This window comes from Cebus imitator, unplaced genomic scaffold (genome assembly GCF_001604975.1).
Source record: "Cebus imitator isolate Cc_AM_T3 unplaced genomic scaffold, Cebus_imitator-1.0 Scaffold220, whole genome shotgun sequence".
Classification (NCBI taxonomy): Eukaryota; Metazoa; Chordata; class Mammalia; order Primates; family Cebidae; genus Cebus; species Cebus imitator.
Genome location: NW_016107535.1, coordinates 261223 through 289006, shown reverse-complemented (window position 1 = coordinate 289006; position 27784 = coordinate 261223). Strand labels below are relative to the sequence as shown.

At 47.5% G+C, this 27784-nt stretch overlaps 1 protein-coding gene across 6 annotated transcripts in view; it reads left to right on the top strand.

The window, feature by feature from the left end:
• Window positions 1-27474, top strand: part of MASP1 (mannan binding lectin serine peptidase 1) — a 76095-nt gene extending 48621 nt beyond the window's left edge. For 3 of the 6 annotated variants that reach the window (XM_017549575.2, XM_017549574.2, XM_037746086.1), the window contains exons 9-16: window positions 1308-1445; window positions 3382-3456; window positions 14620-14757; window positions 17858-17971; window positions 18880-19065; window positions 20882-20949; window positions 23256-23355; window positions 24504-27474. In XM_017549575.2, the coding sequence (XP_017405064.1) occupies window positions 1308-1445; window positions 3382-3456; window positions 14620-14757; window positions 17858-17971; window positions 18880-19065; window positions 20882-20949; window positions 23256-23355; window positions 24504-24694 (1010 nt within the window). In that variant the 3' untranslated portion in view covers window positions 24695-27474. Of the gene's footprint in view, window positions 1-1307; window positions 1446-3381; window positions 3457-8345; window positions 10827-14619; window positions 14758-17857; window positions 17972-18879; window positions 19066-20881; window positions 20950-23255; window positions 23356-24503 lie in introns of those variants that run through there. The other 3 variants (XM_017549573.1, XM_017549571.2, XM_017549572.2) reach the window with 1 other exon arrangement.
• The last annotated feature ends 310 nt before the right edge of the window (window positions 27475-27784 follow it).

Sequence of the window (27784 nt, the reverse complement as noted above, 5' to 3'; positions counted from 1 at the left end):
TAAAGTTAAAATCACAATGTCTAAATACCACTCAGAGGTAAATTATCCCTCACTATTTCCCAGAATGACCAGGTAAAATTCAGGAGGATATGGAACTTTGGAAATTTTACCAAGGCTCTGGAAATTCTGATAATTGATGTCCACCATTAGCCAGCTAATATCTAGAACAGGTCATTTAACTGGAAAACAGACCCTTAGGCACTATTAGTTCCATTTACTAAAACAGCACTGGATTTGAGGTCAAATCTAGCTCTAACACTGTGGCAGTGATTTGCTATATGACCTTATACGAGTCAAGTCTCCTCTGCAGACTCATAGATAAAATTAAAGAGGACATTCTAGATTGCCTACTTCAGGTTTCTTTCCAGCAGTGAAATTCTGTGAGTCGTCTATGATTCTTCAACTCTGGAGTTGGCTGTTATACCTATGATTAGGATTTCCTTAGGAATGAAAATATTAACAAATTTGGGTCCAGAGCCTCTGATGTGGCCGTGCAAAGGTGCCGACTGTCAGCTGACTCACACTGGACTCCATCAGAGCTATGACTCCCCTAATACTGAGCTGGACTGGAAAGCTCCCCAAAAACCACCTCTGAGGAACAGGCATCTTTAGTCATGTCCTGTACTAGGACTTCAGCCAGCTCCAATGCCCAGCCATCAACATTTCATTACAGAAAATGAACAGGGGAAGACTGAAAGCTGATCTGCCTCTAACCCTGCTTCCTGTCTTCTATGGCCAAGCAAGCTGCCTATAGAGAGGCAGCAGGTTGGGGCTGTGTACTCATACAGGAGCTGGGTTTTTTGTTTTTTTGTGCCAAACTCTAATGCGGGCGCATTAGCTGCCCTCAGCCTGTGGTTGGGACAAGAAGAACAAAAGATTATTTGGTTTATGTCAACTAGAATTTTCTCACTAAGCCAAGGGTTTCATGCTAGGGCACAAGAGGCAGAGAGGATTGCCCAATAAAACTAGAAGTCAAAGAAAGGGGCCCTGGTGGGGAAGAGACCAGAGTCTGCTTATATCTCCGTAGATCTTCCCCTACCCAAAATGGACACCGGCCAGGTGAGTTGACCACACAGTAGTACCATAATGTATGGGAGAGACTGCAAAAGCAGGACCACTGGTAGATTCACGGCTTGTACACCGCACATCCCAGGGGCACCACTCAGAGGCGTTATAATCTTGCTTTCTGGAATTGTGTGCAATACACAACCTGTGCATTTGCATGAGACTGATCCATCAGATAAAAGGATCCATCCAAAAGAGGATGAGCAAAAAGCAGTTGAGGGATCTCACTTCTTCTCTCTCAGTTGTAGACTGTAGAACCCCGGGGGAGCTGGAACACGGGCTGGTCACCTTCTCCACAAGGAACAACCTCACCACATACAAGTCTGAGATCAAATACTCCTGCCAGGAGCCTTATTACAAGATGCTCAACAATATCACAGGTAAGCCCTCCATGCTAAGCCATCCTACATCCATCTCACACTCTCGGGAACTCATGGTTGGGCTAGGGGCTGAGACAGCTCTGAAAGGAATCACTGCTCATGCACGTGTAGAGCCTGATAAGGTGAAACATGTCACTCACGCATCTTCTCATCAGGTTCTCACTTCCCATGAGCTTGTGTTACCGTATCCATATAGAGAGGCAGAAACAGTCTCAAGACCAAAACCTAGGCTTTTTTTTGTTTGTTTTAACTTTAAATCCAGCACTGATTTACTAATGAGTTGTTGGTGGGAGCATGAAGGAATCACAAATTCACACAACTAACGGAAGATACAAGACTCTAAAGGAAGCTTGGAATCTCCCAAGTTAAACTCCTTCCTGTGGTCTGAGGCTGAGCTAGGGTTTCCAATAAATGGCCAGTATTGCTGCTTCACCCAGCATCTGCCTTGGCTTCTGGGTGAGGGCAACATCTCACCAGGCCAGACCCATTCAGCAGGTAGGGGTCCTTCCTTCAAAGACCTGTTTCCCTGAGAAGGACAGGGTCCATGCAGGGTTGGGGAGTGAGACGCAGATCCTCTGCCTCCCCAGGTCGCCCAGCATATGCCCTGACCATAGCTCAAGCACAGCCACCGCAGTCTCTGTCCAGGCCTCATCCATGCCACCTGGCAGGGAGACCCCTGGCTGCCCCAGCGGCTGGGCAGCAGCACACTGGCCAAAGCGTGAAGAACCAGCAATAACCTGTCCATTGGCCACACTGGGGGGGTTGGGTGGAAGTGGGAGGAGAAGTGCTTAGAGACATAAAATGCCTCTTCCCTGCCTTGTGGCAGCCCAGCACCCCCTCAACACACACTCATGATCCCTAGCAGAAAAGGAACTCTCAGGGAGAAAGGAAGGCCCATCGGCTCTGCCTCTCTGGCATGCAAGCACTGAGAACATTCTCCTAACTCATCTAAGCCTCCAAGTTCTCTTTGTTTTTGTTTTTGAGACAGAGTCTCATTCTGTTACCCAGACTGGAGTACAGTGACACGATCTCAGCTCACTGCAACCTCCGCCTCCTGGGTTCAAGCAATTGTCCTGCCTCAGCCTCCAAAGTAGCTGGGATTACAGGTGCTTGCCACTACACCCAGCTAATTTTTTTTATTTTTAGTAGAGACAGGATTTCACCATGTTGGCCAGGCTAGTCTTGAACTCCTGACATTGTGATCCACCCACCTTGGCCTCCCAAAGTGCTGGGATTACAGGTGTGAGCCACTGTGCCTGGCCCCAAGTCCTCATTTTTAAAAGAGGGAACAGTGATGAAGCTCTTAGAGCTATTGTGAGACTCCAATGAGACAGTGGCCACAAATGTGGCTTATTAAAGTCTGTCAAATGGAGAAGAAAGCAAAGGGCATCTGTCCAACAGAGAGCCATGTAAGCCCAGGTCTTTGTGACAAGTGAGGGGGAGGTGACTGCCAGGGGCTGGGCAGCATGGGGTGGGGAGGAGAGCAGCCCTCAGCCAGGCAGCAGTGGGATTCCTCAGAGCTTTGGACCATGCTGAAGATTGTGGTGCTTATTTTTGAGGGTGACAGCAAGCCATTAGTGATTCTGAGGTGAGAAAGGACATGGTCAGATTCCCATTTTAGAAAGACCCTTCAGGTTGCACAGGAGTTTGATAGAGGGACTAGGATGATAGCCCCAGGGGTATTTGAAGGCTATTTGGAGGTCGATTGGTCTCTTTGGAGGATTATATCCCGGAGACTACCTGCCACAGCCTTCCACTTTCTTCCTCATTCTTTTTAGTACATCTAGGCTCAGAAAATCGTATCTGAGCCTACGTGACCATTTAGAAGACTTTTGTAATAACTCACTTTAGAGAAATTAAGTACCCAGATCCATTTTCCATGAGCTACAAATCAACCATTTTCTCCCTCTTCTCCTAACCTCTTTCACTAATCCAGGTATATATACCTGTTCTGCCCAAGGAGTCTGGATGAATAAAGTGCTGGGAAGAAGCCTGCCCACCTGCCTTCCAGGTACCTCACTCTCCAAATCCTTTGCCTCAAGGTTTTCCATCAAGGTCCTAGGGCCCCAGGTTTTCTGGCTGTTAATAGGGAGATGGGGAAAGGGGAGGTGATGCTTCGGTTGCTTTTTAAGAGATGTCTTCAAAAGGTGAAAGGTCAGAGAAGCCCTGCTTCACACCTTCTCAAACCAGCCTGTATATTCTGCCTCCTTCAACACTCCAAGAGCCCTCCTGTCCTCTCTCTGTGCCCTTGACACCAGCTTTTTCATATAACACAGTTTGTGTGTGTGCCTGCTGTCATGCGAGGGAAATTTAAAAAGTGGGCACCCTGTCCTCAAGCAGTCACCATGCCATCAAGGAGATGATAAGACAAACAACATCACAATAGGACAGAGTGAGAAATTCTTTCTTCCAAACAGCAATGTGGTCAAGCCTTTCTGATTGCTGCCTTTCCCGTGGTTTACTTACTAACTCCACTTTAAAATGGAAAGAAAATTTTGTGGTAACAGGAAGTGTCACTGTGCATACAGATTTTGGGGACATTTGCTTTAGCATTAGAAGTATGGGCTGGGCATGATGGCTCACGCCTGTAATCCCAACACTTTGGGAGGCCAAGGTAGGCGGATCATCTGAGGTCAGGAGTTAGAGCCCAGCCTGGTCAACATGGTGAAACCCCATCTCTACTAAAAATACAAAAATTAGCCAGGCATGGTGGCGCATGCTTGTAATCCCAGCTACTTCGGAGGCTGAAACAGGAGAATCACTTGAACCCAGGAAGCGGAGGCTGCAGTGAGCTGAGATTGCACCATTGCACTCCAGCCTGGGTGACAGAGCGAGATTCCGTCTCAATAAATAAATAGTATGGATAATTTTCATTGCAATCACACTGTGTAGCTACTCAAGCCATCTTAGAAAAGTACAGCCCCAAAATGCACACTCTAGGGTTCAACAAATAATCCACAAAAAAATAAATTTAATATTTACAACATGGTAATTTATACCTTTTTTTAAAAAAAGAAAAAGAAAAAGCAAGAATGGCAGTAGTTTAATGATACAGTCATTCAAGACAGCATTGAGGAATACTGAAAATTAAGTGTCCTGTCTAATTCCATCTGCATGTTTGTACAAACAGCAGGAAATCAGCAATATAGTTAAGCACTGGGAAATATTTGTATTTTACTGAATGAGAGTGTTGGGTAAACTGACATAGTGTATTATTATATTAATGGTACATTTCAGTAACCTTCCATGTTCACTCAGTAGGTATATTAGTCTGTTCTCACACTGCTGATAAAGACATATCCAGGACTGGGTAATTTATACAGAAAAAAGGTTTAATGGACTCACAGCTCCACATGGCTGGGGAGGCCTCACAATCATGGCAGAAGGCAAAAGGCACATCTTACGTGGCAGCAGGCAAGAGAGAAATGAGACATAGCCCGTTTGGGACATCGCCAAACCATATCAGTAGGCTTCTAGATATCAGACTAGACATTAAAATGGAAAGGCTAAGGCGTTGTTTACCATTCATCCTTAAGAAGTGAAGAACATGTTAGCATTTGGGAGTCAGGTTTTGACCGTCACAGGTGCTATGGGACCCCAGAGAAGAAGAAAGTAACAAAGCCTGGTTGTCTATGACTGGAGGGGTAGGAACTGACTAGGAAGGCTTCACATAAGAGGTCTTCATTTCTTAGAAAAACTTATGAGGAAGTGGCATAAGGGAATGTTCATCCCACCCATTCTGCTGATTCCACTTACCTCAATTAGGCCTGCCCAGAAGCACACCCACGGGCTCCGGGCAGTGAAGCCTCAGAGAAGAGAGGAATGGTGGAGCTGCAGCAAACCGAAGGATCTGGGCATGGATTATTAATCCATGGCCCATTTTTGCTAAAATATTATGTGAGCCAAAGAAAGCTAGGGATAGGTTGCATGCTGGAAATTCATGTCACAACCTTTGGAAGGGGACAAGACACTGGGCAAGGAGTCGGGGCCCTGGGTACTAATCCTGATGCTGCCATTTCCTGTGATCTTTGGTAAGTAATTTCACATCTCTGGGTCTGGGATCCTATACCTCAGAAGTAAAGCATCAGGACCAAGAGACCTATGACAGTCTATGACTCTTAATGGTCATCATTCTCTACGTTTGTACAAAGCATCTTGGATACAATGAGTCATGAAATTCTTTTAACACCCATTGTCGGGCAGAACCATGGTGTATCATTGGACCAGGCCAGAAATTTCTAAATTCTCTCCTCGTAAAACACTTGTGATTAAACCAGGATGCAGGCCAGGATGGAGAAAGCCATGTCATCTATTGTCATAAGGCCCGCCATGTTAGGAGGCCTGCTAAGCAAATATTACTTGTCCCCTTATTTTACAAATGAGAAAACTAAGTATCAGAATAGTGTAGTGACTTGCACGAGGATACTTGTAGAAAGTTAGAGGCAGAGCTGAAAGGTGAACTCAATACTTTTGATGGCAACATAAGTAATGCCGAGCCATTATTTTACCATGATCGTGTTTTACGCCATCCTCAGGAACCTTGAATCCTAGATTATCACATTTTCGTTTTAAAGACCTTCCCTCAGGAACCATTGTCCTCTAAAACCCAAACCTGGCTTCAGCATAGCCAAGGCTATAACATTTCAAGAAGATTCCTTTGTCCCAGGAAAGACTGGGTGGGAAATGGCAGCAACCAATAAGAATGACCCCATTTCAATGAGCTCTCCCAAGAGTTTGTTGCCTCATTCAACCTCTTAAAAAGACAAGAACACATCCAGGAGAAAAACAGATTTCAGTGGATCTATGAAGCTAGACTCAGGAGAAACGAGTTCTAGTTCTGGCTTTCCCACTAACAACTTTGATTAAGTCATTTGCCTTCTCTCAACTTCCACACTTCCATCTCTAAATTAGCTGTTCTCATCCTGGTGTGGTGGCTCACACCTGTAATCCCAGCACTGAGGGAGGCAGAGGCAGGCAGATCATGAGGTCAGGAGTTCGAGACCAGCCTGACCAACATGGCGAAACCCCGTCTCCACTAAAAATACAAAAATTAGCTGGGCGTAGTGGTGTGTGCCTGTAATCCCAGCTACTCAGTAGGCTGAGGTGGGAGAATTGCTTAAACACAGGAGGTGGAAGTTGCAGTGAGCCAAGATCATGCCACTGCACTCCAGCCTGGGTGACAAAGCGAGATTCCATCTCAAAAAAAAAAAAAAATTAGCTGTTCAAGGTTTCTCCAGATCTGATGCGTGACCTGCAATGTGCCACTGGCACTTTGCTTGGAGAAAGGTACCATTTAGTGCTGACATTATCGTGACCACGGACGAACCACAGACGTGTCCCTTACCGGATGAGGGCCTTGAAGCACTAGATGTATGTAGGACCAGTCGCAGAACTGCGTTGAGATGTTGCCTTGCAGCTTGCTACTTGTAATTGGAAGGCTGACCCTCAACTTTGAAAGGCCGGGCCACAGAGAGTTACAAAAACCAGTTCACATCCAGCCTGGGGTGAATGGCAGGGTGCCCAGGATCACGCAAGAAGCATTTGGCCTCAGGAAGAAGAGCATCTGAAAAGCATTAGGTTGCTAAAAGCCTGCTCTCCAAAGTTGCCAAGAAAACTCAATGTTCCATGGTCTCCAAAGGATTGTCGAAAGCTTCCAGGCCAAGGAGTGTAACCTGGCCATTTGCAACCAGGAGGAGGCCACACTCACAGTAGGTCTGCCTCCCAGACCCAAGCACCCTGCCTGGGAAAGGCCGTGCAAGAATGTTCTTAGCCAGTGCAGGCCTGGTGCCGAAGACCTTCTGCTCAGGGGCCCGAAGCATTTGGCTGCAGGAGGCTGGTGGTATATGGCATGCTCAGGGTGCAACTCAGTGGAATGAAGTTTCTGAGATCTTTCTCCTTCCCCTAAAGGTACTACACAGCTCCTGGGTGCAATGATGGGTGGCCCAGAGCACGGCTCATGCATCATTGCTTATAGATTATGCCACCTTTCCCCAGCCTTGGATGCCCTGGGCCTTAATCCATGGACATCAATTTATAGCAAGGTTCTTTTAGGACAGAGAAGAAAAGGCTTGAGAGCCTATGTCCATGGTTTTAATAGCTATTGAGTCAGGGTGGGATACAAGACTCAGAATCTAGTTAAGTCCCTGCTGTCTGACTTGAGAGTCATATCCCTTTGGACTAGCCACATAAACTCTGGGGAGGTTTACTCACCTAGAAAATGGCGATGGTCAAGGCAAATAAAATGAAAATTAAAGGATTCCTGGAATTTGAAGGATCCTTGGAGATCATTGTGACCAAATGCCTCATTTGACAGATCAAAAATTGAAATCCAGAGACGGAAATTCACTGACTCAGAGTCACATGGGAAATGGAAAAGCCAGGTTAAGGCTTCCAGCGTCTTTGTTCCCAGCCTAGGGTTTGCTGTGACCTGCTAGTTGGTATTTCAGGTTCCTTGCATCTCTCTGTCCCCATAGAGAAAAACGTTTCAGAAATTCTCTAGGTTCCCATAGCATGCGCACTTCTGAAATGGGACCTGCCTTTCTAAAGCAGGAAGGGGAGAAGTGACCACTGTTAGGAATAGATAGTGTAAATGGTCCGGGTCACAAGTGGTCTTAGCCAGAGGTGGTTCAGGATAGAGAAACCCCAAGCACAGAGTGGTTCAGTCCAGAGAGGGCCCCAGCTACAGAAGAGCCAGACTAGAGATGGGCCAGCCTAGAGGGACTTAGACCTCCAGTGACCCTGAGTAGAGCTCTCCCAGGCTAGCATGACCCAGGCAGGTTAGGGTCCCATGGTGGCGTAATCTATAGTGGGTGAGATGTGACTTTCTCTTTATGGCTCCTGTCATGTGGCTGACCTGACCAGTCTCTGTCTCTTGTCCCTGCTCCCTCTTTCTCCTTACAGAGTGTGGTCAGCCCTCCCGCTCTCTGCCAAGCCTGGTCAAGAGGATCATCGGAGGCCGAAATGCTGAGCCCGGCCTCTTCCCCTGGCAGGCCCTGATAGTGGTGGAGGACACTTCGAGGGTGCCGAACGACAAGTGGTTTGGGAGTGGGGCCCTGCTGTCTGAGTCCTGGGTCGTCACAGCAGCTCACGTGCTGCGCTCCCAGCGTAGAGACAACACGGTGATACCAGTGTCCAAGGAGCACGTCACCGTCTACCTGGGCTTGCATGATGTGCGGAACAGGTCGGGGGCGATCAACAGCTCAGCTGCCCGAATGGTGCTCCACCCAGACTTCAACATCCAAAACTACAACCACGATATAGCTCTGGTGCAGCTGCGGGAGCCTGTGCCCCTGGGACCCCACATCATGCCTATCTGCCTGCCGAGGCTTGAGCCTGAAGGCCCAGCGCCCCACGTGCTGGGCCTGGTGGCCGGCTGGGGCATCTCCAATCCCAATGTGACCGTGGATGAGATCATCAGCAGTGGCACACGGACCTTGTCGGATGTCCTGCAGTATGTCAAGTTACCCGTGGTGCCACACGCTGAGTGCAAAAGCAGCTATGAGTCCCGCTCAGGCAACTACAGCGTCACGGAGAACATGTTCTGCGCCGGCTACTACGAGGGCGGCAAAGACACGTGCCTTGGAGATAGTGGCGGGGCCTTTGTCATCCTTGATGACTTGAGCCAGCGCTGGGTGGTACAGGGCCTGGTGTCCTGGGGGGGACCTGAAGAATGTGGCAGCAAGCAGGTCTATGGGGTCTACACAAAGGTCTCCAACTATGTGGACTGGGTGTGGGAGCAGATAGGCTCACCACAAAGCATCAGGGAGCCCCGTGTGGAGCCCCAAGTGGAGCGGTGAGCTGACTTACTTCCTCGGGGCCTGCTTCCCCTGCTCCGGGCTGAGCGAAGCTACAGCGCACTTACGACAGCACACTCCACATTGCTTATCAGACCAAATGGAATGGAACACACGGGCCTAGAAGTGGCTCCTCCTAACAAGACAGCCCTGGGACCCTGAGAGGCAGCCGTGTGGTAAAAGGAAAAGGCTCCAGGCAAGAGGCCTGCATTCCCGAGCTTGTCCAGCTCTCTTTGCCTGTCCCAGCCTCACTCCCCAGTAATACAATCAGGAGCTCAACCAAGGCCTCTGTGTCAATCCCAGCACTCCTCCCCAGGCCATGCTGCTTACCCCAGTGGCCTTTATTCACTCCTGAGCACTTATCAAACCCATCAGTCCTACTGTTGGTATAAGTGAGCTTAGACCTGACTATTAGAAATGGTTTCTAACATTGAGCTGAGTTCCCAGTCTGTATATTTTCCTGCTCTGCCCTCTGGGACTAGCCTTGGCTTAGCCCCTCCTCCAGAAGATCATTCAGGTTTTAGGAGAAGGCTCACAGCGAAGCCGCTCTCTCTGAGTGTAGTCCCTTGGAGCACTCTCATTCCTGGGGTTTCTCACCCAAAAGCTTCTTGCAGTCTAAGCCTTAATGCTTATGCTCCCCATTAAAGGAATTTCAAAGGACATGGAGAAAGTTGGAAAGGTTTGTGGTGACTGGTGCGAGCAGAATAGCAGTGGGAGACTCACCAAGCCCTTAAATTCCCATTGTCAGCTCAGAACACATTTGTACCCTGGAATACCAGCTGACACCACGGCTGTCCACACCTGCTGCTCCAGACAAGCACAAAGCAACCTTTCAGGCTTGAAATATATTTCTAAAGGTTAGCTGAATCCCAGACCCAAATGTGGAGACTTAGCTGATTACCCAGGAAAGGAAAAGACCCACGCTGTGTCCTGCTGTGCTTTTGGGCAAGAAAATGGAAGAAAGGGTGGCGTTGGCACATTAGGAGTCACCCAAATCCTGTCAGGCTGCCTGACATCCCTGGGGCATGAGTTGGACAAAGAATCCACCCCACAGGACATTCAGAAGGATCCACTCCTTCATCTTCCAGAGTCAAGAGAAGCAGAGACTCACCCATGACAGGCAGTGAAAAGAGGCAAGCGTCCTGGGTTCTAGTCCCAGCTCTGGCCGCAACTGGCTGTATAACCTTTGACAAATCATTTTCCTTCTCTGAGTCTCTGGTTCTCCATCATCAACAGGAGGGCATAAGGTCCCCACAGGGTCCTTCTAGCCAGAGCACTCAGAGCTTCCCTGACTGCCAGCAGCCTCTCTGGCCCTCACAAGGCTGATTGTTCTTTTCCCTGGAGCTCTCTTCTGGAAATCTCCATCAGAGCAAGGCAGCCAGAGAAGCCCCTGAGAGGGAATGACTGAGAAGTATCCACTTCTCCAACTGGTTCATCAAAGCACACTCCTATTTCTATGAATGGCACATGTAAAGGATGTTGTATTTTGTATTTTTTATATCACATGCTTGACCACTCTCCAAAGGGCTTCTGCATTGTTGCTCCCAGCAGGGGTCTAAAGTGGAAATAAACCCTCGTGGATAACCAATAGCCTTGATTTATAGATTTTGTTATTGTTGGGGAAGTGTGTTCATTTGTTTTGCCTTTTTTGAAAAGAAATTGGCCCCTTCATCAAACCAAACTCTCCCTTATTGCAGAAAAAGTACAACTTTTGGTATCTGGATATTATCCAAGAGGTAATGAGGAAAGGATTTGTTATTGATGTGTCTCCTTCTCAGAGTCTGCTTATCCTTCATTTAAGTGTCTGCCATTTAAGTCCTTGCCTTCAAAGGGTTGAAACTGGCATACAAGACAAGCTGATGAGCATATAGGTCTTACGTAGGCAAAGGAGTTAAATGTAAAAGGAACAGAGATTTAAGTATTAGGGGAACTTAAAGAAGGGGTGATTTCATACAGCTGGAGGCGGGCTTAGAATAGCTTTGCAGAGGCTTCAAAGGATGCACGGGAGATGAGAGGGAAGGGGCAGAGTGAAAAAAAGTGTCAGAGCATGAAAGCTGGTCACGGTTAAAGTGAGAGCAATGGGCATTAAGTGGGAAGAGTTTGAAAAGACAGACGCTAGGTGGACTGTCCTGACATGAGTGATTCTCTAAGCCTGGGGCATATGAGAGTCACCTCGGGTGCTGATGAAAAATGCAGATTGCTGGGTCTCACCCACTGGAAAATTGGAATTCAGCAGGTCTGAGGGTGGACAGCATAGTGTGGCAGTGGACAGGAAAGGGCTGAGCTAGGAAAGCGGCTACGCAGCTACGGCAGCTGTCCTCATGAGAGATGGCGCAGACCCAGCAGCCGCAGAGCTGAGATGGTGCAGACAGGAGGAGGAGCACTGTAAATCTATTCGAGTGGCACATTCAGCAGGGCTTGGCCTATAGGCATCTCTTGATAAGTTCAAGCATGAGTGGCACATGATAGTGAAGTCTCACCATGGGACGAACTCATGGTTTGCCTTTGTTTTGTGTTTGTATCATAAGAAAAATGCCACACTTCTTACACTATTGAGAATGAAAATAAGAGCCTATCCTAAATGATGCTTTGCACTTTACTGTTTGAAGGACTATCGTGTCTCATGACATTTCCAATTTTTGTTTTTCTTTAGATACTTGGACTTTATGTTGTGACATACTGAGGTATTGAGGCATCATGAGGTTACATAGAGAGCATTTTGTGATACAGAGTGGGAGACACACATCAGTCTCCTTCTAGGGATTTACCAGCAGCTTAGTGACTGACTGAACACAGCGTTGAAGAAAAGGGAGGCAACAAGGGTGTGATTGGTTCAGACCTTAGCAGACATCTGGAATGACAAAGGGGAGAAGGTTGGTGAAGGGTGGATACATGGGCTTGGTTTCGCTGAGTCAGAAGAGTTTATGAGCAATCCAGCTGGAAATGTAAGTTGGCAGTAAAGAATGATGAGTTTCAGAGGACGGGGCAGATTTAAAGACACGGATTTGGAGTTCATCAGCACATGGGTAGTATGATGGCATAGAGGTAGAGGGCATCATCTATGGGAAATTTACAGATAAGAAAAGGAGACCAACCCCTAGGGCCAAATGAGTGCACACCAGCATCATGGAAGGCATGAAGAAAAGACAGGCCCCAAGAAAGAAATAAACCAAAAAAAAAAAAAGGAGAGGATCAGAAACACAGGAAGAAAAGTGCTTCAGAAGCCAAGAGAAGGAGTTGTAAAGAGGGATGAAGTGGTCAACAGCATCCAGAGCTGCTAAGAAGGGCTCCAGGATGGAAGCTCCCCAGGACAGGAGCCAAGTCTCCATCTCCATCTCTGAGGGAGTATACAAGCAGCAGGCCTCTAAGTTTAAAGTCTTTACGACTTCTCTCCTCCTTTGTTGTCTCTATGTCCTCTCTCTGTACTCCCTCCTTCCTCTCTCCAGCCTTTCCAGTCTCCCGGATGGGCTTTTAGCTCTTTTCTCAGAGGTAGAAAACTGCCTTTGCATCTTCCCTAAGCCTTATGGTAAAAATTATATGTTCAGTTCTCCATGTTTTGGCTCCTTGAAACCTACAAATTTTTTATTCTTACTATAAAGCCTGACTCTTCAAAATGAAAGTCTATCTTTCCAGACTTTGGTTTCTGCTTTGCTCTTACAAGTCAAAGCCATATCCAGCCTTTGCTTAAAACAATGACTGCTTCGGCTTCAATGGCTTGGGAGCCACAGTGCACAGAGAATTCCTACGGATGAAAAATGTATCTGATAAGATTCGAAAAATAGTATCCTACTCGGTATGTAGATATCACTGTTGAAGTTCCATTTATGGTCTCAAAGCCATTTTATTTCCATCTACTATTTGTAGGCTGTTAAATATTCAAATGGTTGCCTATTTCCAAGTTTGTGCAGTACATGTCACTTTCTTCTTCTGAATCCAGCTCCAAAGGAGGGGGAAGAATGTGGGGAAGGAGTGTCAACTCCTCTCTTCAGAAGCTTTACTATAGAAGGGAGGAGAAGGAGAGACTGTAGAATGAATGACAGACAGGGAAATGGAGGCTGATTTTTGGGATGAAAAGTCTTGACTCTGTTTTGAAGGCATAGAACAACAAGAGATTAAAAATATAGGAGAGGAATGAGAATCGCCAAAGCCAGGTCTCCAAGAGTTCAAAAGTTAAGAGTGAAACATTTGTCCTAAAGACAACAAAGTTTACAGGAGGAAGAGATGGTGAAGAGGATGTTTCCCACTCGGGGGGTTCCCACTCAAGGAGTTCCCACTCAGTGGGCTCTGAGCATCTGTTGGAATGGGGGCAGGGCATTAGCTTGGGAAAGCTGGCTGTGGGCATGTAGAATGATGCTGGGAGATGCATCAAGGTTGCAGAGCACTTATCCGTGATTTTCTTCAGCCTGGTGGCAGCTAAAAAGTTAATAGATGACTGCCTGGATCCAGAGGCTTGTGTTAGGAGTGTTCTGGGAAGCCACATAGTTAAGACTTTTGGGGCTGGCCAGAGTAAGAAAAGCCCAGAGTTGGGAGTCAGGAGTCCTAGAATTATAGTCTTGCCACTAACTCATGAAATACCTTTTGGCAAGTCAATTTCCTTCTCCAGGCCTCGGTTTCTTTAGGTGAATGATGAGGGTCTCCCAGGGCTATTCACTTGTAAAGTGTGGGAGCATTTCTGTGAATCCAAGCCAGCGGAAAATGGGATGGAACAGGCAGACCCTGTGGTGGGGATCTTCAACCCACAAAGCCCTGAGGAAGGGCTTTTCTGAGGAGACAAGATTCCTGTGGTTAGAGCATAGTGAATGATTAGTTATTAGTTGGGACTGTTTCATTTGTAAATGCCATAAACCCAACATAAGCAACTTAAGGGGAAAAAAGAGAGGTCATTTATAGGCACACATCACTGAGAAGCGCTCACTCTCTCTTCACCCTTCACCTTTCAGCTCCACTTGTCTCCAACATCCTCAGCAGACTCTTAATGATTGCTGGCAGATCTGGGCTTATGGTTAATAACGACAGCTCCAGCAGGGACTGACTGTCTCTTCTCTAATATGGTTAGACAAATTCTCAAGTCAGGCTTTCGTTGGCCCAGCCAAGGTCACATACCAATCTCTGAGCAAGTGCTGTGACCAGGAAGTGCATGGCTTTGATCAGTCACATGCCTATCCCTGAAATCAGAGATGAGGTCAATCCAACTCTAGCTGCATAGACTAAGAATGGGGAAAGTGCAGATTCCGAAGAAAGATTGGGATGCTATGATCAGGAAGGTCAATTTTGCTGGTGGAGCAAAATAGATGTTCCTAACAGGATGATGAGCTGGGAGCTCGCGCAGTGGGAAAGAAGGAGCCTAGAATCTGACCTGTCCCTCCCTCCCTTGGATGCAGTGTGTGGGCTCCCCAAGGTCTCCAGGAAGCTGCTCGCCAGGATCTTCAATGGACGCCCAGCCCAGAAGGGCACCACTCCTTGGATTGCCATGCTATCACACCTGAATGGGCAGCCCTTCTGTGGGGGCTCCCTTCTAGGTAAGGAGAAGGTGGAAGGGGTAGAGCTAAGGAACCAAACCCCCTCCTTGGAGACTTGCCAAGTTTCCTTCATTGAGAATCACTGCACACCAGCGTCAGGGCACAGAAGCACATTGTGGTAGAAAGAGTTCTTGACTAGACTGGATTCTGGTCTGTCTCTGGCACTGGGAAGAATAATGTCAGAGATTCTCTCAACCATGAGTAACAGTGCACGGGGGTCAAAGGCAGGGCATCCCAGGGCTATGAGGTCAGGGAGAGCCAGGAAACTCACCCTTGGGGATCAGGGAAGGTCGATTTACAAAGGCCTTAAATGCCATGCTTAGAAATTTCTAACTTATCTTGAACACTGCTCTAGGTTTATAAGTATGTTCCAGAAAGTTCTCTCCAGAGGCAGAATTGATCAAATGGAGGGTGAAACTGGAGGCCAGGAGATCAGTGAGGTGTCCATTGCAGTGGTGGGGAAAGAAGGCATAGCCTCAGAATAAGAACAGGGCATGAGGGATGGAAATAAGGAGGCAGATTCAAAAACACGGGGAAATAGGACTGTCACTTTTGTAATGGAATGTGGGAGGGAGGAGGAGCAACAGTGAGAAAGGAGCAGTTGATGGTTCTGCCTGCCACAGTTTGGTCCAGGCAAGCTAAGGTGTGTTCTAGTTCTGGTATCAAAAGAAAACTGAATAGCAATCCGGGTTATCTAGGTCACTTCTGCATCGGATCTCACCACCGAGGAAGAAGGCTTGGCTTGACCTTCTTGGCCACCTTGGTCCACCCCTGCATGGGCAGCTCCCAGGCTGCCGGGCAAACCTCTCACTCAGCCTCACCCCCATCCAGATCCAACCAGGATGGACAGCTCCAGGGCAGGGATCCCCTTGGCCAGGCACCCAGCCTGGGCTAGCACTGCAGCGAAAAGCACCAGGGCTATATAAAAATCCTACTCTGCAAGGAATTTATCCTCACATCCTCACAGGCCTAAAAATGAATGCTCTCACTCAAAGGAGTTCCCCCAGAGAGGGAAAGAGAGCGAGAGCAGGTGTTAAAGGGCCAGGCAGGGCTGAGGGCAGTGCAGTGGGAGCAGAGTTGGGGAGAGGACCAAGGGAGGGAGGGGAAGGGAGGCAGAGGAGCAGAATTGGAAAGCAGCAATGGAGAGGACAGAAAGAGACAGAGAACACTGAGAGGGACCTGGAAAATAAGACAGAGGATTAAAGAGAGAAAAGAGATAAATGAAAAGGAGCAACACAACAAGAGGAAGAGAGACTGGCAGGCATAAGATACCCAGGAGAGAAGAAGCCAGGGAGGGAGGGAGCTGGAGGGAAGTCAGAGAGAAGCAGGGTGATGTGGAGGAAGAGCTGCCAGGGAGGGCAGAGGGAGGGAAGGCTCTGCTTTACCAGGTAGCTCCAACATTGCTGGAAGGCAACTAAGAGAGATGGATTGTGTGCATCCAGTTTTAAGAGTGAATTTGTTTTCTTAAGCCTTGAATTTTTGAGTCCGCTAATGGCCACCATGTATTGTTATTCATTGTATGTTTATTCTCTATGACTTATGCTTGAAAGATGTTTAGTGTTCACTTCTCTACCCTCAGTCAAGCTGGAATTCCCCCACACTTCACACCCCCACAGCAATCCTGATCTATCATTTCTGTCCCCCTCCTGTCATTCAGTTTTAAAGAGCAAGGGAGGGATAGGACAGGGCAGAAGAAATAGGAAAGCAGCCGAGGGACAGAGGAAGGGAAAAGCACCTCTTCCATGCCCACACTGATGCCTGGGTAGAGGAATCTGCAGAGCTGGCAGGCCAAGCTGTGTCTCTCAACTGGACAGTGCTCACCCATGGGTTCATCTAAATAGCCCAGAGCCCCACACCAAGGCAGGCTCTCTTAACCTGGGTACCTCAGCCCACCTGATCCACCTGGAAGATATGGTCCTGGACATGGGCAGTGATCAAAATGCCCCAGCGGAGAGAAGAGTGGCCTAGGTGAAGCTCTGGCCGGGAGCCAGGAGCACATAACTGCTCCTGAGAGGGCCCAGTGGAGCCTGGAACCTGCTCTGGGATTAAGCACTTCTGCCCTCCACCCTGAACTTGAACCTGATACTCAGCCTCCCCCACACCCGTCCTAGAGCTTTCCTTTCTGCTTGGCTCATGCTGAGTATGTCTCTGGGCTCAGCTACTTATGGGCTGGTCATCTGCTCCACCTAAGTGGTGAATGGAAGCCTGACCCTGCATTAAACCAAGGGCAGATGCCTGTCTATCCAGAGGAAGATGCCAGCTGAGACACAGGAAATGCACAAGGCTATCGAGAGCCCTGGGGTCTGGCCCTGGCCCGGACCCTGATCCTGAAACCAAACTGCTGGGTGACTCTGGACATCGCTGCTTTCTCCAGGCCTCAGGGTTCCTCTTTATAAAATGAAAAGTCTAGATCAGAGCAGTGGTTCTCAACCCTGGCCTCAGTAGAATTAACCTAAGGAAGTGTTTAAAACATTGTCTCTGCCGGGGCTCCACTCCCATGACATAAATGGTCTAGATATAGGCCCAGACCCTGATTTACTCTTCTTTCATTCTCCAGGTAATTCTAATGTGCAGCCAGTGTAGCTAGCTTCTGATTCGTGAATTTTAAACTTTAATGTGCATACAAATTAGTGGGGACTCTTGTTAAAATGAAAATTCTGATTCACTGGATCTGAGGTAGGGCCAGCCTAAGAGTCTTCATTTCTAAGAAGCTTCCAGGTGATGCTGATGTTGCTCATCCAGGGACCACACTTTGAGAAGCAAGACTTGAGAAGGCAGCCGGTGACCGCAGGCTTGTTATGCAGACACTTAGGGCTATCTGGCTGTCACCAATGCTTAAAGGATTCCTGAAGTCCTGTTTACAATGTTCATTCCTGGCCTGGGTTGGAATAGGCAGGTAAAAATCACAGGTAATTCCTCATCTCCAGATTAGGACCATATGTGTGTTTGAGTCGGGGGCCACAAAATACAATGGCGAGAAGTACGGCCACTTGCAGGGTCATGAGGGGTTCCCTGGCGTAGCCTGAAGATCCTCAGCTCGAGGCGGAGGGAGGCAAGACTGAGCAGTGTGGGACAATGTTACGTGTGTTCTGTTCTCCAGGGTCCAGCTGGATTGTGACCGCTGCACACTGCCTCCACCAGTCACTGGATCCAGAAGATCCCACCCTACATGCCTCAGACTTGCTCAGCCCTTCTGACTTCAAAATCATCCTGGGTGAGTGAGTGAGTGAGTGAGACGTGAGTGCGTGGCAAGCTGACTCCCGAAGCCAGCTGTGGTTCTGGGAATGGGATGGCCTCCTGCCCCTTTCCAAGGTGTGTCTGCTCACTCACTTGCTCCCTCACTTGCCAGGGCAGGACACCTGGGATGGAGGTCCAGGAACCTGAGTCCAAGTGCAAAATATGATTCTCCAGTCATATGAACATGAGCAAGGCACTGAAGTCTATGCTTCAGTTTCACAATGATAAAATGAGGAGTCCAGACTAGAAAATATCCAAAGACCCTTTAGGTTTCCATGGACTTGTGGTTTCAAATGGATCATACATAGACAATCCAGACTTCCCTTCTTGTTTATAAAATCAGACCATCAGTTGACTCAATTCAGGTCCACACATATTTACCTACTGATACTGTGCCAGGATCTAAGGACACAGTATAATCAAGACCCAGTTTCTGCCCTTAGGGAGCTTACAGTCTAATAAAAGAATGAGATATGAGCACAGAAAGTAGGAAGCAGTAAGTTTTGTAGAAGAAGAACAGATAAATTGCCATGGGAATTCAGAGGGGAAAGACTTCTAACTGAAGAGTCTAGGAGGCTACAGGAAGGAGGTAATGTCTGACCCAGGCACTGAAGGTGATGATACGGATTGAACATGTGGCAGCAGGCATAAGAACAAGCATTACAAGGCAATAGCATCAACTCATGAAGAAAGAGAGGTGGGAACCCACGAGATTATGTGGAGAATGACCAACAGGGTGGGATGTTGGGGAAAGGTGGATGAAGGCAGTGAAAGGGCTAAGGCTGGAAGCATGGGCTGGACGGGGCTGGGGTGGGGCTGACAGAGAACAAGGTGTGACCTTATCCTGCATTGCCCCCATGCCTCACATGCCTTCTTCTTGCCCAGGCAAGCATTGGAGGCTCCAGTCAGATGAAAATGAACAGCATCTCAGGGTCAAACACATCACTCTCCATCCCCAGTATGTCCCCAGCACATTCGAGAATGACGTGGCTCTGGTGGAGCTGTTGGAGAGCCCAGTGCTGAACACCTTCGTGATGCCCATCTGTCTCCCCGAGGGACCCCAGCAGGAAGGTACCTTCCCCTACCTCCACCTCTGCAGGGCAGCTGGTGCCTCCACAGGGAGTCCGTCTTCATGATGGTGAAGCACTCGTGCCAATTAAGCCAGCTGACAGTGTCTGCATGACTCACCAGCTGCTTCCCCTCAAGCAGCCAAGAACTGGGTCCAAGGTGGCAAAAGTGTAGGGAAGCACATAGTAAACAGACAGACCTAAGGGTCCAGATAGAAAAACAAAAACTAGACTAGTTATAGTAACTGAATTTAATAGAGGGCATTGGAGCATTGGAGAAGTAAAGGGAAGAGCTGAGATCACAGGGATGGTACATGCAGGGGAAAAAACACCAACCCTAGGGCTGAGGAAGCAAAGGTAAGAACCTGGAGTTTGCAGAAACTAGAAGCTTGGAAAAGGGGCCCTATGGAGCCAGAACTTGAACGTCTGCAGAAGAGGCTCATGTGCTAAGGAAAACAGCTGGAAACAATGGCCACTACTGGGGTGACAAACCACTACCAGGCTGATGCCACCAACCGCAGCAAGTCTTCCTGCCTTTCTGAAAGTGCCCCCTGTTTTCAGAAAACCAGCTAGCAAAGTAGAGCTGCCACTTCAGCGTCTCATCCCCAGTGCCACAAAGCAGAGTATAGAAGGGTAAGTCTGGAATGGGGGGACAATGGCTTAATACTCAGCACAGCTCAAACCCCGCTGCGGCCATTTCCCAGTTAAGTGATCTTAAGGTCGTTATTTAACCTCAGTACGCCTCAATCCCCTCATCTCTACACCAGAGATAATACCCCATGTGGTGGCTGTGATATTTCCATGTTTGAGATCATACTTAAACATAGACCACCGATGCCAATTGGCTTCCTTTTCATTCTAATTTCAGTGGCGCCACATGACAGTTCACTTCCTTTAGCTCAAAATAAAAGTGGCTGGGATGTAATCCGAGGAGTATTTGGGGGAACTGAGCCAACAGGAAAGGCACAAGTGTAGCTGGCTTTGACTCATTGGGTGCCAGGTGCCTACCATGTGCCAGGTGCTTTATGTTCATCAACTTATGTGTGCATCACGCAAGCCTTGCAAGGCTGCATTGCAGCCTCATTTCACAAACAAGAAAACTAAGAGTCAGCAAGGTGAGGTGACTCACCCAAGAGGCAGCTTGTATGAAGCAGATCTGGGGATGTAGGACAGTTTTTCTGACTTTAAGTTCAATGCTGTTTTCAGTATCCAGGCTCCTTTTCAGATGAGAAACTAATTGCTCTGTCAGTGCTCAACCCACTTCCACGTTGCCCCACAGAGTTACCAACTTCATAGACTTCTAGAATGTCAAGTCTGAAAAGGGTTTTAGAGAAGACCAAGTCCAGCATCCTCATTTTATGGATCGGAAAACTGAGGCTTAGAATTGGGGCAAAGAGGAGGGCTTGCTGAAGGCAGCATAGCATATAGTGGACTAGGCTGGGCTTTGCATTTACTCGCTGTTCTTGATTGAACACCTACTATGTGCCAGCATTGTTATAGGCATGGGGATATAGCAGTGAACAAGAAGAATGAGATTATGCTCTCACGGAGCCTAGGTTTCAGGCTAGTTGGGGGCAGGACAGAATAGAGAGCTAAACAAGTAAACCGGTAACACATATAGAAACTAGTGCTCATAGCTCTCCTGAAGGCGATCTCTTGCCCAGCTGCCTTTCACGTCTTCCTCCCTACCATGCTACCTTTCACTGAGAAGAATAATTCAGTCTTTTCTCCACAGACAGAGGACGACGGAGCTGCAAGCTGCAACCCCCCAACACCCCCCAGATAGCTTCTCAGTTCTCACAGTGTCTTCTCCCCTCCAGGAGCCATGGTCATTGTCAGTGGCTGGGGGAAGCAGTTCTTGCAAAGATTCCCAGAGACCCTGATGGAGGTGAGGTTCATTTTATAACTCACAGACAGTGACACCTCAGCCCTGCACGGAGCCTTCCTGCTCACATTGTTCCCTTAGAGATTTCGAGGCTTGGGTGGGGGTTGGTGAGCAGAAAGCTAGGAGCCCAGGCCCACCTCCAAAGTTCAATGGGACTTTGAATCCCAGAAAGCCTGATCTGTTTGTTCTACATGTCATGGACTCTAGCCTCTAAACACTGTTAAGTTCTCATGGTAGCTTATTAAAGTCTTAGCTTATGAAAATTCTCCCAGAAAGCCGCAGGTTTAGACAGCCCCATGGGTGATAATCCAGCTGTGCACCATGAGAGCTGCACACCAAATTGGCCATAATGAGCCAGGCTCTTGAGAACCACAATCCTTGCAGTAATGAACTTGAAATTACATTTAGAAGTTCACCTTCCTGTCATTTCAGGAAGAAAAACACTGAACTAAGATTGAGGAGCCATGATTTCAAGTCCTGGCTTTTACTAACTTGCTGGGTGACTGAAGCAAGTCGTTTTGCCTCTCTAGACCATAAGATACTATTTCCAACTGCAAAGTTATGGGGCAGCATGAGCTGTCCTCCAAGAGCAGCCTGGCTGTGGTATTACTGGGGCCTATGACTGACACAGCCAGTTTCTAAATTCTTCCAAGTATATTTTTATGAAAAGTGTATTTTGATACACTTTAAAATTTGGGAGTCACAACAACCATTCATCCCTTCATTCACTAACTCCCAGGGATCCATTTGGTGTTTACCTTGTACCAGATGCTGTACTAGCCACTAGCTGTGCTGGGGTAAAAGGACAGATCTGGTCCCTGGCCCCCTTGGGTTTATGGTCAAGCGGGGTGGACAGAAAGTAGGTATGGATGTCATAAAGTGGTGAAAGAGAAGTGGAGGACACTCCAGAACATATAAAAGAGGGCCTGATCTCATCTCAGGGATTCATGAGGGATTCCCAAAGGAAGTGATGCTGAAATGATACCTGAACGATGAATCAGGGTTCCTCTGGTGCTCAAACGTTGCTGAGGACCTGTCCTCGGGACCAACCTGCCGTGGCTTCCTCTCCCCTTATCCAGGGAAGGCTATGGCCCAAGAGGGATCTGAATGGCCTCTGGTTTCCTCCCAGCAAGGGCCACAGGAGTTGTTCGTTTAGAGAATATGGCCCATTCAGTTCTTGATTTGACTGAAGGAGAATCACATGTTTCCTTTTTTAATTACAGACGTCTACTCTAACAGTTACCCCACACTGGCTCAAGGGCAATAATAGTCACAATGCCTTATTTTTATGCATCAATTTTGCTGCAATCCAAAAAAAATTTTTCCTGAATATTTACTAAGCTCCAAGCTATGTAAGATAGAAATGCGTATAACACAGATCTAGTGTCTAGACAGATGCTCATACTATAGTGAAGGAGGACAACATAAGAAAGTGCTTGCTGATGTCGGGCGCAGTGGCTCATGCCTGTAATCCCAGCACTTTGGGTGGCTGACAGGGGTGAATCACGAGATCAAGAGATCGAGACCATCCTGGCCAACACGGTGAAACCCCATCTCTACTAAAAATACAAAAATTAGCCAGGCGTGGTGGTGCATGCCTGTAACACCAGCTACTTGGGATGCTGAGGAAGAAGAATCGCTTGAACCTGGGAGGTGGAGGTTGCAGTGAGCCAAGATTGCGCCACCACACTCCAGCCTGGTGACAGAGCGAGACTCCATCAAGAAAGAAAAAGAAAGAGCTTGCTGCAAAGCCAGCAGTGATAACTCCACAGTAAATAATATTTATCCAGAGTGTGTAGTTTACAAAGCACTTGTTCATGCATTTCCTCTTTGAACAATGATTAGTATATCAAATATTGAAACTTCCATCTTTCAGATGAGAAAACAGAGTCTCAGAGTCTGAAAAACAATGGTTAAGCCACATGTCCTAGGTCCCACAGTAGGGGTGTGAGAAAAGAAAACTGACCGTCATTTTTGTATACATTGTCCTATCGAAATAATATGTCTCCTAGGCAAGTATTATTATCTCAGTCTTACTGATGAGAGAACTGGAGGCCAGAGAGGGCACGTTACTTGCCCAAGTTCACACAGCCAAGGTCTTCATAGCCAAGACTGCCCTAGAACATGGGTCTCCTGATTCTCTATTCAATTGTTCCCTTACCTATAGCATGAAGCATTCTCTTAGACCAAGTCTAAGGGAGACACAGGTCCTTTCAGGTATGGAGTGGAGAGGAGGCAGCTTCAAGGGCATCGTAACAGCAGAGGCTTCTCAGCCAGGGGTGGGGGCCAATAACAGCCTTGTGTTCTAGATTGAAATCCCGACTGTTGACCATGGCACCTGTCAGAAGGCCTATGCCCCACTGAAGAAGAAAGTGACCATGGACATGATCTGTGCTGGGGAGAAGGAAGGTGGGTTAAGAGGTTGGGATACAACAGGGGTGCTGCCAGCCAGGGAGTGGTGCAGAGCCAGCAGGGGAGCACAGAGGCCTCCAGACTGCTGGGCTGCCCGTGTGGGGGTGTAGGGGACTGGAGGAAGGCTGTGGAAGGAGGGATGCCACAGGAGAAGATGCATCAGAGAGAAGATTGCTACAGAATGTCCATCATTCCCTTTCCAATTCCAGTGTTTCCCTTAAGGAGGCCGGGTGCAATGGCTCACGCCTGTAATCCCAGCACTTTGGGAGCCCAAGGCAGGTGGATCACCTGAGGTTGGGAGTTTGAGACCAGCAAAACCCCATCTGTACTAAAAATACAAAAATTAGCCGGAAGCGGTGGCAGGTCCCTGTAAGTCCCAGCTACTAGGGAGGCTGAGGTGGGAGAATTGCTTGAATGTGGGAGGTAGAGGTTGCAGTTTGCTGAGATCACACCACTGCACTCTACCCTGGGTGTGACAGAGCGAAACTCCATCTCAAAAGAAAAGGAAAGAAGGAAGGCAAAAAGGAAAGAAAGAAAGAGAGAGAGAAAGAAAAGGAAGGAAGGAAGAGAAGAAGAGAGGAAAGGGAAGGGAAGGAGAGGGAAGGGGAGGGGAAGTAGGGGAGGGGAGGGAAGGGGAGGAGAGGGGGGGGAGGGGACGGGAGGGGAGGGGAGGGAAGGGAAAGGAAGGAGGGAGGGAGGGAGGGAAAGAAAGGGAGAAAGAAAGAAGGAAAGAAAGAAAGAGAAAGAAAGAAAGAGAAAGAAAGAGAGAGAGAGAGAAAGAAGAAAGAAAGAAAGAAAAAGAAAGAAAGAAAGAAAGAAAGAGAGAGAGAGAAAGAAAGGAAGGAAGGAAGGAAGGAAGGAAGGAAGGAAGGAAGGAAGGAAGGAAGGAAGGAAGGAAGGAAGGAAGGAAGGAAAAAGAAAAGAGAAAAGAAAAAGAAGCCTGAACCAATGCTTTCTAGAATCATGTGAGCTTCGGTGCAGCCTGACCTAGAACTGCCCGGAGTCCAGGTTTGGTCCAACAGTCTGCTCTGCCCTCTAGTGCTCAATTCTCTGAACTACAACCCAGACGTGGGAGAAAGAAACTGCCTTTGGATTTAGGCTGTGGAGGGGCATTTTATCTTCATCTGCGTCTCTTTTTCATCTAGGAGGAAAGGATGCCTGTGCAGGTGACTCTGGAGGCCCCATGGTGACCCTTAATCGAGAAAGAGGCCATTGGCACCTGGTGGGTATTGTGTCCTGGGGTGACGACTGCGGGAAGAAGGACCGCTATGGAGTGTACTCCTCCATCCACCACAACAAGGACTGGATCCAGAGAGTCACCAGAGTGAAGAACTGAATTTGGTTCCTCAGCCCCAGCAGCACCTGCTATGGTCAGTCAGCAGCAGAAGACAGTCCTCTGATGCAAGCGACCATTTCTCCTTTCCTTCCTCCCTGCCCCCTCCTTCAGCCTATCCATTCCTGGGCAATAGAGCAGGTATCTTTGCTCCCTTTCACTGTCTTTAAAGAGGCAGAGCAGGGAAGTGGTCAGAACACAAGGCCAAATCCAGGCTCTACCACTTACTAATTTGCAGTGCTGGGCAGGTGACTTCACCTCTTCAAACTTCAGTTTCTTCATAAGATGGAAATGGTATACCTTACCTACCTCATAAGGGTCTGAGGAGGAAAAAATTAACAGAGATATAGCACTTAACAGTGCAGAACATGCACTAAGTTCTCAATAATTGCAACTTAGCAGAAGGTCAGCGTGTCTACCAGGCAGACGAAGCTCTCTTACAAACCCTGCCTGGGTCTGAGGGTTGATCAGGGACACGCCTCTCCTCTCAGCCTTGACCATCTCCACCTGCCCTTAAATGTTCTATGCTTTTTTGCCACCATGCAACTTTCCCCGCATCAGTCTTCACCCTCACCCCTAAAAAAGTAAAACAGACAAGATTCTGAGTCCTCCGGTATGTCCCCTAGCTATGTGGCTAGGAACATGCGCTAGACAATAGGCTGCAGGAGCGCCTGAGAGAAGCAGGTACAGGAGGGATCCTGGGAATTGTGTTTTCAGAAGGCAGACACCTAGTTCTAGATTTAACTCTGCCTTTCGCCACCTGGATGACCCTATGCAAGTCCCTTTCCCTCATCTCAAAGGGCCCTCCAACCTCTGAGGATCTAATATACAGTGAAGCCATTTTCCCCCTGATAAGATGAGTTAAAGCCAATGTAACCAAAAGGCAAAAATTACATTAGGTTCAAAGGAACTTTGATGCAGACAAAACTTTGCTGCTCCTGCAATATCCACCCCTTTCCACTATGAGCGAGTTCCCAAGGACATAGGCCAGGCAAAGTGCAATCAAGGGATCCCTCCTTATTCTTTAGCAAAGCATCTGCTGTGGGCCCTGGCCTCCTTCCCATCTTGGGAAACTGGGCTGCACCAGGTGAGCGCTTGTAGTTTGTACCCCAGTCCCTGCACTCTTCCTTCCTATGTTCACAGCTGACCCCAAGCAGCTGTTTCCCAACTCCTCACCCTTGAGCCTCACCCTGAACTCCCTAACCTTACAAGGCCATAACTGTTTTCCAAGCAGAATGCCTCTCCCATCCTCTCTCAGGAAGCTTCTAGAGACCTTATGCCCTCCACAGCTCCAAGATATAAGCCTTCCTAGGGATCAGAAGCTCTAAGTTCCTGTCTTCCGTTTTGTAGAAACTGATCTTCCCCGGGGATTTTAACTCTTGACCTGTATGCAGCTGCTGGAATAATTCCAGGTCTCTTACTGAAAAAAAAAGAGGAAGATAATTGAGAATGAGAACTTATATATATTAAGCCCTAGGCTGAATACTCAGGGACAGCCATTCACAGCCTGCCTCTGGTTCTATAAACAAGTCATTCTACCTGTCTGTGCCCTGCTGTTTATTCTGTAAAGGGAAGGTGGCAATGCGACCCAGCTGCATCAGACACTTGTCAAGCTAGCAGGAACTCCATTTTAAATACCAAAGAAGAACTGTGATGCAGTTTGGGAATCACCCCCAAGGCATTCCAAGACACCATACCTTCCTATTTCAAGCACTGCCTGGGCACAACCCAACGTCCCAGGCTGTGCTGACTGCTGTGGGAACTACCTAGATGAGGAGTGTATCATTCATGCCTTCTAGAAGCTCCTATTGGACGACATGAAACATATGTAAGTGACTACTGTGTAGCAGAATAAACCCAGCCAAGTGCTGTTTTGGGGAGCCATGGAGGTAAAAGAAAGACCATTCTGGCATGAAGGTGTTGGGGGAGGAGATATCAATCAAGAAAGCTTTCCAGAAGAGATGGTTGGACCAGAGCCTTGAGAAGAGTGGACGTTTCCACAGATAAGACAGAGGCAGGCCTTCCAGCTGGAGGGAGAACAATAGTAAATGTCCACTCAAGGTTTCTTTTATTATACCAGCTCTCCCACAAAAACACGTGTCCAGTAGACCCGTGTTCTGGGATCAGAACCAACACCAAAAACAGCTTTTCTCCTTAAAGTTTGAATTCTAAACAGAACGTGAAATGGCCTCAAGATTTGTGCACAAATACTGACTTCTGGCTGGACCCAGTTTATTGTTTATTCTTCCAATTGCAATTTCATTCTTATTCTGAGAAAATGTCTAAGTAGGTCACGGAACCCAGGCTTCTCCTTAATCCAAAAGCACTGATTAGATGTGCCAGCTCCTGCACTGTTGCTAAGGTCCAAGAAACCCAAATATCTCACAGAGCCATAGAAGTAGAGGGTTGAAGTGTCTGTGAGGACCACCTTTTCTAACATCATGACCTCATTCTTGAGCATCTCTAATGATGAGAAACTCACTACCACCAAAAGCAGCTCATTCCAACTTTAAAATTGCTGCCTTTTGAATTAATTGTGCATATTAATTTTTAAAAAATAAATAAGAAAAAATTTTTAATGTGCCACCTCTTAAAAAGATCTCCTCTTTGTGCAACCAAAGCCCACCACTCTAGAATACAGTTGGTGTAACTGAAGCTGTAATTTCAACCATGAGTGCTGCTGTTAGCAATCATACTCACGCCTGGTTTTTATGAACAACAGAAGCTGTTGTTCTTATGGAAAACCAAACATTCGTTCCAATAAACATCTGCATTGAGTCAAAGTTCCCTGTTTGGTTTGTATGTTTTTTTATGCACTGATGATTCTAGTGAGTTGTTTTCATTTGTCAACATTTTGCTCTATTTGATTAGGATTACACTACCAGGAAGGGAGAGAGGCTGTGATGGAAAGATTGTATTGCAGATACAAAAGCGTGTCTTAGGTTTTTGGGTCAGTTCTGTTTAAATACCTGTCATATTGTTCCTGTAAATTATCAAAATGTCCCAGATTGTCAATGTTTCTGCATTCACATTACATTTATTAAATGCCACGCATTTATTAAATGTACTATTATCAGTGGCATTTAATACATT